The 8,558-nt window shown below is 46.8% G+C and overlaps 3 protein-coding genes across 3 annotated transcripts; 2 read left to right on the top strand and 1 right to left on the bottom strand.

The window, feature by feature from the left end:
* Positions 1–1,753: 1,753 nt before the first annotated feature.
* On the top strand, positions 1,754–1,963 carry PHATRDRAFT_8596 (predicted protein; the record flags this gene model as incomplete). The annotated part of the gene is made up of 1 exon (XM_002185432.1): positions 1,754–1,963. A coding segment is annotated over one exon (210 nt), but the record flags the coding sequence as incomplete, so codon positions are not given.
* A 1,893-nt stretch (positions 1,964–3,856) lies between these two features.
* On the top strand, positions 3,857–6,224 carry PHATRDRAFT_50523 (predicted protein; the record flags this gene model as incomplete). Its single annotated transcript, XM_002185431.1, has 5 exons — positions 3,857–3,912; positions 4,200–4,297; positions 4,424–4,770; positions 4,864–5,259; positions 5,371–6,224. 5 exons carry the CDS (start codon positions 3,857–3,859, stop codon positions 5,572–5,574), a joined length of 1,101 nt encoding a protein of 366 aa, XP_002185467.1. The 3' UTR covers positions 5,575–6,224.
* A 352-nt stretch (positions 6,225–6,576) lies between these two features.
* Positions 6,577–6,984, bottom strand: PHATRDRAFT_41493 (predicted protein; the record flags this gene model as incomplete). The annotated part of the gene is made up of 1 exon (XM_002185379.1): positions 6,577–6,984. One exon carries the CDS (start codon positions 6,982–6,984, stop codon positions 6,577–6,579), a length of 408 nt encoding a protein of 135 aa, XP_002185415.1.
* Positions 6,985–8,558: the final 1,574 nt, after the last annotated feature.

Raw genomic sequence — 8,558 nt, 5'->3', positions numbered from 1 at the left:
AATCTTTAACGCAACAAACTCACTTCCGAACGAAGACGTTTCAACTGAATTCTGACGCTTCGAAAACCACATAATCGGAGCACAATTGAGATAAATCAAAACATCTGTTCGTGAACAACAAGTGACTTTGTCTCCAGCATGATCAGCGTCAACAAAAGCAGTTATCTCCACAGCCCTACTGTGCGGCTTCGGAGCATTCGGCGGAATAGGTTCCTTTACATTACCATAAAAATCCGTCCAATCTGCACCATCTATAAAATGGTTCTCAATATCAGCATACAAATCATCAAACACAAATCGTGACCTGTTGTGAGATTTCAAATAATCGTCCTATGTGTGTCATAGTTCCAACGTGAGGGGACTAGGAAAACCCCACGTCAAGTGTCTGTCATATGTACGTTGGACTAAGACCGGTCTGCTCAGGCAGACAATGGTATAATTTGTGTTTTGCTCTGTTTCGTAGCTACACTAGTGATCTTGTGCTATTCTAGCTAGTACGATTCTAGTCGGTTATCGTTGCAGTTTTCTACCGGGAAATGAAGGTTTTCCCAACATTGCTTTCACGTAAGTGAGGATACTTGCTAAGTCTGATACGACTACTAGCCACCTATGTGGTTTCCACTTATAGCAAATATACCGGGATAAGGGTAAATAAACTATCCAATCAAAACCGTTTTCTTTACATTATCACGAAAAGTGGAGCCTTTACCGGGAAGTGAAGGTCTTTCTAACATTGCTTTCACGTAAGTGAGGATACTTGCTAAGTCTGATATGACTGCAAGCCACCTATTTGGTTTCCACTTATAGCAAATATACCGGTAATGGTAAATAAACTATCCAGTCAAATTTGTTTTCTTCCCTTTGTCAGCAATATGTGGAGCCATTACCGGGAAGAGAAGGTCTTCCCAACATTGCTTTCACGTAAGTGAGAATATCTGCTGGAAGCTTTAGCAGGGTTGTAAAGATTCATAGTGAGTTTATGATATACAATCATGCAGGCCTGAATGGAGGTTTTCAGTTTCCTGCTAACTTTATTGAAAAAGTGCACCAACAAAGTAACTGAAGCACAAACAAGCATACTTACGATAGTTTCTATGCATTTTTCGCCCAAAATGGTAATTATCCCTGCCTGCAAATTTTCCTTCTATGTAAGAAAGAGCCTTAGCGATCCCGCATTCAGTTGACCACAACCAGTGAGTTCCTCACAGCCTATGTAACTATAATTGAACCTCGCCGGAATCAAGATACACTACTTTAGCGAAGCAAGGATGGCATACTGTACTGGTTCCTGTGAAATTATACCTATTTTTTCCATTTCTCCTTCCCTACGTTGTCCCATAATTTCAGTTGGTCCGGTCAACACATTCTCCGAGTGACGATCCTAGCCTCCCAAGCCTTTTGCTCATATCCAATCTTCTCAACCATTTCTCTCATGAATATCACCTCTGCGTTCCTTGCAGTCCTTGCGACTTCCTTGGCACAAATGGCCTCGGCGGTACGTGGTGAAGTTCAGTCCAATGGAAAGGGTGGTCATTTGGACTACTTGGACGACCAGGAGAGGGCGAGAGCTTTAGCGGGTATGATGATGACTGTCAACCGAAAACGGATGATGACCATACCAAATAGAGTGCCTATGAGGATGAATGTCAACCGAAAACGCAAGATGAGCAAAAATCGACAGAGGAAGACTCCTACCGATCCTCCGACTCCTGCTCCGACTACAAAGGCTACCGGCGCTCCGTCCGGAAAACCAGTCAATGACCCCATTTTGACCCCTACTCAGTCTCCAACTGAAGTTCCAACTTTGACGCCTACTCAGTCTCCAACTGAAGTTCCAACTTTGACGCCTACTCAGTCTCCAACTGAAGTTCCAACTTTGGTTCCGTCCTCAATGCCAACCTCGATTCCTTCTGCGGTTCCGTCTTTGTCCTCGATGCCGACCTCGATTCCTTCTGCTGTTCCGTCTTTGTCCTCGATGCCTTCATCAATGCCATCTTTGATGCCCTCGGTCGCGCCCCCCACTGGAACCGAATGGGAAACCCGAATGAGTGCGGCCGACAATCTATGGCATGGAGTCGCCTACGGGAATAATATGTTTGTCGCCGTGTCGATTGATGGCAACAAGCAGGTCATGACCAGTCCCGACGGCATTGCGTGGGATCAACCGGAAACGGTACCACCATCCAGCGTTTGGTGGAGCGTCACTTTTGGAAAGGGAGTGTTTGTCGCAGTGGGCTCGGCTTCTGCCATGCACAGTACGGACGGCATGAATTGGACCGTTGCAACCAGTGGAGTGCCCGGCCAAATTTGGAGAGCCGTCACCTACGGCAACGGATTGTTTGTCGCCGTACCCGAAGGTGGCGGCCAAAAAGTCATGACCAGTCCCGACGGCATGACTTGGGCGAGTCATACCAGTGCGGCCAACGATGAATGGCAGGGTGTCGCGTACGGCAACGGAATCTTTGTCGCAGTCTCTATTAGTGGCGCCAATCGTGTCATGACGAGTACCGACGGGGAGAATTGGATGAGTCGTACCGCTGCGGTCAACAATCGATGGAGCAGCGTCACGTACGGCAACGGAAAGTTTGTCGCAGTCTCTGCTGATGGCGTCGACCAAGTCATGACGAGTACGAATGGCGTAAACTGGACAAGTCCAACCACTCCGCCGCCATCTGCTGAATGGTCGAGTGTGACGTTTGGTGGCAAAACGTTCGTTGCCGTGGCGAATGGTGGCATCGGCAGTCGCATCATGACCAGTCCGGACGGCGAAACCTGGTTCTCGCAGACCACTCCCGCGGCGAACAGCTGGCGAAGCGTGACTTTTGGCGCGAACAAGTTTGTGGCGGTAGCGGAGTCAGGAGTTGGCAATCGAGTCATGACCGGGTAGGGTTCGGGGCTCCAGGACGAACGTTTTTGTTGGACGAGCGTCTCTCGGACGTCGAGCCGAAACTACGTGTATGCAAGTGATGAGAATTATATGTTTAGGAAAGCAAGATTATGTGTGATGATGAAGCAAGTGAAGTCTACAATACAAACATATGTGGAACAAGAATGAGCAAGTTGATTGCGTGAAAAATAAAATTACAAAATAGGTTTAAACACCACCATAAAAACAAGAGTTTGGAAGGAAGTTGACTCACAGCTGTAAGTCTTATTTCTATGTGACCTAGTAGAGTGAAGAAAGAGAGTGGAGATTTTCAAAATTGATCCTAATCATCAAGGATATAGTTAACCTAGTGCTAGACTTTTATGGCAATTCCATTTCTAGGTTGGCCTTGTATACCTTTCCCAAGACCAAGAGCTATTTGATGGCTTTTGCCAACACAAGCTCTGTCTGCCGTAGCAATTAGGATCATTTTTATGAAGGCACACCTTCACAAAGTTATTATGAAGGAAAAATCCGGCCAAGTATTGCCAAGTCTCACCCCTGGTTGATGGTCACCAGGAAGTCAATATGTTGGACAGGTGGGTAGCAGAATGACAAGCTTGGACATGGTGACGGCCTCTGTCATTGACGTGCACAGCACTTTCGCAACACTTGGATTGACTGTGATATTGTAGTCCGTTTAAATGGCGCCGTAGTTGTAAAAGCACAAAACTCTGCCCGTAAGCCAATTTGTCATTGCCAAAAAGTTGAGTGTCCCTTCCCATTTCCTGTCACAGCAATTGCTATTGTCCTTGGGTTCTTGTCTACTTTTAGTACTATCGAAATTGTCGTTGTCACCGTCGAAATCAATCATTGAAAAAGAGAGACGACTCGGGACGTCTCACTCGCTGGGATAGCAAACGCACATTCAGACAAAGAATAGCTGATGGATTCGTCTTTGCCGTCCGGTGGCCAGTAAAAAGTGCTGCAATGATTGTGATTGCTGCTGCGGTTGTGGGGGTGGTCTCGCACCGTGTGGGCGGCGTGTATGTTCCGTGAGCGGCACGTTGTCATTAGTCGATTCCGTCGGACCAAACAACAAGACGGAACTGGAGTCCATCCCCTCAGCGTGGGGTAGCAACAACGCCGGACGTGCCGTAAAAATTGTCCCGGACTCTCCCGCTGTACCAACTTGGTTGCCCTTGTTGGTCGTTCGCAGACTGCGAATACGACGATCTCGCATTCAATACCAATTGAGGGGACTTGACCACCGGTTCAAGGAACACTCCCGCAAGGAACGGTACTTGTTATGCTACTCAAACAGTTATATCAGGTTAGTCATGCGAGGGCGAGGTGAAGTCTTCTTTCGAGAGTCTGCCATGAGGAAAATAGGTTTTGGGCAGTTTGGGGTCAAAAATGTAACCCGTGACTGTGAGTCGCGGGATATACCTTGATAATTCAGAGGCATTCACATTTTTCGTGGGACTGAAGTTACCGTATCTGTATATCCCCATTATTTCAGCACAATGAAGCAACATTCGCTTGAACGAACAACAGCGTGGTTGACGACTTGGAGTCTCATTCTGCTCGTGGCCGTTGCTCAAGAAGATGTTCACCCTGACGTAGTTGCCGTTGTTGATGTTGCTGGAGGTGTACGACCGACACCACTTTGGGCAAGCAGTTATTCGGACGGCGAGAATTGCTACTGCCTTCCTTCGTTGGATAGCGCCATTGGGAACTTTGTCGTAGAAACGCCATTAGGGTGGCTGACGACGCAGGAAGTGTGCGATCTGCTAGGAACAGGACCAGGAAGACTAGGACAACCCCTTTACAATGATATCCAATGCGGTAACGGCCCCCCAAACGCTGATGAAAACGAATTCCTTTGTCCGGGACGAACCGATGTAAGTGATTGCGAGGAAAAAGCCGAGCGCTGTCCACTAGTAGAAACAAATATATCTCAACGGTAAGCTTTGTACTGATTTGCTCTTCCTCAGATTGGGGAAACAGGTTGTGGTCAAATAGGACCCAAATGGAATTTTGATAATGCAAACCTTGCGGACGGCCCCCCACGACTTCCATCGTTGCCTGAGGACATTCATCCCGATATCGTTGCGGTGATCGACGTTGTGGGTGGTGTGACGCCGAATGGAAGATCGTGGGCCGACAGCTATTCCTTTGGCAACAAGTGCTATTGTGCGACAACGTTTGATCACGACATTGCGGACGTGCTAGTCGAAACACCGCAGGGATGGATGACGATCCGTCAAGCTTGCGAGTTACTTGGACCGGGTCCCGGTATTGAAGGACGACCGGTGTACAATGACATACAGTGCGGGAATGGACCACCTAATAATGCAGGCGATGAGCACGTGTGTCCTGGACGAACCGATGTACGTCGACTGGAACGCGGTAGACTGGCTAGTATTTTCAGACCGTTGTTTTCTCGGACTGTTTATAATGAAATGCCTCACCATGATGCTTCTCCGTTGTACAATTCACAGCTTGGACCAGAAGGTTGTGGTCAGATTGGTCCCCGTTGGAATTTTGATGCCATCAAGTCATTACCGCCAGGCAGCGCCCCCGCAGCTCTGCCCTCTTCTTTAGCAGCCGGAGCAGTGTCTGTCCCAATGCTACCGGGCTTAGGAGTAATCACCGGATATTTGTTCTGTGTTTTGAACTGGCAACTTTTTGATCTCGTTCCGTGACACCAAGACCTCTGGATAACCACTGCAGGCTGCCCGGAAGAAAGCCAGGACGTGTTACTTTCTTTCCAGGTCGCTACGAAAATACTCTGGGGCGAGCCCTGACTCGCAAAGTGTTTACCGCGCTGAATACGGTTCGCAACGTGCCCCACTACCAAGCTTTGTGCACTTATAAATCCGCTTGTTGCTGACCAGGGGCAATATTGCCGGTGATGTTTGGTTTGTCGGTTCCTTGGTGGATCATCTGACTTGTGACTTGACAAGAGAATCCGGAGTGCAACAGCAAGCCAAGCGAGCAACCATGTACCCACAAGCAATTGGTCTGATTCCAGTTTCTCTACTGGTGAAGCCCATGTTGTGTGGGCAGTTCTTGTTTTGGCGTATGTCTTTTGAATGGCGCCCTTGTGTCGTGCCGCCTGGACACCTCTCCACCCGTTGACGGCGTACGGCCCAATGCCGTGTGCATACGCGAGGAGCCGGACCATGTGCATTATCATTGCCATCAACAACAATGGCAATTTGACCATTTTGGTACTAGTGGAAGACAATGGACGCAGTGGTATCTTATTTGAGTGACGCAGCAAAGTCCATCAACATTTTTGTTGATCAGTGCCGCTATCTTTGCCAACAATGCCGCATTTTTAACTTCATACTGTAGCTTGAAACAATGGTGGTTGTTCCTGACGGAACTTTTGCGGCCGGTCACATATATTTCGATTCTGCTTTGCAAGTTGATTGAGTTTAGAGAGGTGATGCAGAGTCTTAAATGTCAAATTTGTGTGCTTAGCTTTGACAAACTTTTCCGTTCACTAAGTAATTACTAGGTGCTCTTCTGGTCCTTTATCCATTTGTAATGTTTCATCTAGGTATCTAGCCAAGGGGCATTAAACGTGTTACTGCATATCAAATTTCATGGCCACTGCCAGTCACATGTTCTTTGTAAGAAGTACATTCCCACACACCTCAGCTGCGCTTGTTCCTATCCTCTTGCATCTTATGGATCTTTTATGATTCGGTGTCTTCGCTGTAAGAGTTATTTTTCATTTCAACCGTCTTTTCAACAATCTTATTCCCTTTTGCGTCTGTAGTGGTTGTAGTTGTGGTCTTGGTGCCCTCAGCATCCGTCATGACTTCAACAATGACCGATTTACTTCCACTTTGATTTGGAGGGGCAGAGTTTACCTCTTCCTCGTCCCCATAGTTAATATCAGTATTCTCCTTTTGCGTACGACGGCTCACCAGTTGCCGGAAGGACACTGCAACAATGATCCACAAGATGAATGAAAGAATTGACAGAACAGCTCCTGAATCGGGAACGCAGTACGTGTTTGAATTGCTTAAAAGGTTCTCCCTACACAGTTTGCTAGCAAAACTCACAAAAAGAGTCAACATGAGAACGGGCAGAACACACATGGTGATACAACATGCTTTCACAATTTTGTTTGGAATGACAAGGAAAGTAGTAGCGACCAAGCATGCGAAGCAAGCGTAACTGAGGAGCGATGCAAGTAGTCCAACATATTTGGCAATCTGGATAGGCGCGTCATCAGAATCGTCGCCAACTGCATAAGATGTACACCCTAAATCAGGGTGCTCATACTTCCAGAACCCAGCGGAAAGAGTTTCAGAGTTGAGTTGTATTTCCAGGAACTTGCATCCGAAAGCAGCGACGGATGTAAAGATTGTCGCGAAGAAAGCCAAGCCTAAGGGCAATGCGGTCCAAGGGCCCTGTTCATGAAGAGGAAAAGTAAGCTACCAAATTGGTATCACTTCAGAGCGAAAATGCGTCTTGTAATTTATAAGGCAATGTCAACGCGTCTTGGAAAATTGCAAAGATAACTTACGTAGGGAAAAGGAGAACTTCAAACAGGAAAAGCAACATGGACGAGTTAGTCTTACAGGGGCGAAAAGAGTAGATCTCTACGCAGCATGGAGCTGATCAACTCACATGCAGCTATTGTTGTCTCCTTTCATGTTTGCTGTTTTGCGGAACACTCTTTTTAGTTTGCGGAGGTGAGAAAAATGAAAACCCGCCTAGCCTGAAGCGGTTTGCTAGGATACGACTTGAACAATATTTGAAGAGGACATCAGCCTCAGGGCATAAAGGATGGCAAATGGGCAGACATATATGTCATTGACTGTGATGTCAGGGGAGAAATGCTGCATGGATATAAATCATCTAATTTAATCGCGAACATTGCGGTGTAGTCACAAATATTGTTAGGCCCGAGCAAGAACCAAGTCCGCTTTTTCTTTGGTGATGTTCAATTGAGCGCGAATGATGTGCATATTTCTTGCGTCTGTTAATATGAGGTCCAAGCAAGAACCGAGTCCCCTTTTCCTTAGTTTCAGTTTTTGGTGATGTTCACTTCGTTGCGCATGTTGTGCATACTTTTGCTTCTGCTTGTTGATGTAAGGTGGCGCAGCGACTTTGAAATGTGTCTATGCTTTCTAGCTAGTAGATTGCTGCATATCACTTGGGCTTGAGCAGGAAACAACATTCTGCCCCTACTTTGTTCTTGTTTGGTGATGTTGAGCTGTTTGGAATGGTGTGCAAGCTACTTCTTCTGCTTCAAGCTTTAAACCTGTGCAGTAATGATGTACTGTGTCAACATTTGCCAGCTCATAGGTTGCTTCATAGGACTCAAACTCAGGTAGGAGAGTGAGTACTTGGTGATGCTGTGCAGCAGTCCTTACCATTACAGAAGTTGTGCAGTGCGTGTCTCTATGCACTTGTTTCTCTGTAGGAGAGGAAAGCGTCAAGTTTGGCCGCAAAGTCGACAAGCTGGAATAAAGTGGCACACACAAGATTTGATGCTTGAATAGGCAATTGACTGTGAAACAAATTCATCCCAACATGCCTATAGACCATCTCCTTACAGCACATGGCAGACACAGTAGTGAGATTTACTTCCGTTATGGCTCACATCTCATGTTTTGCTTATGGTAATTCTCAATTTGATGATAGTTTTATGTTTCCCTGGTGA

The sequence above is a fragment of the Phaeodactylum tricornutum genome, chromosome 30 (genome assembly GCF_000150955.2).
Source record: "Phaeodactylum tricornutum CCAP 1055/1 chromosome 30, whole genome shotgun sequence".
NCBI classification, from domain to species: Eukaryota; Bacillariophyta; class Bacillariophyceae; order Surirellales; family Neidiaceae; genus Phaeodactylum; species Phaeodactylum tricornutum.
The sequence above is the reverse complement of the archived record's forward strand: the minus strand, read 5'-3'. Positions and strand labels throughout refer to the sequence as shown.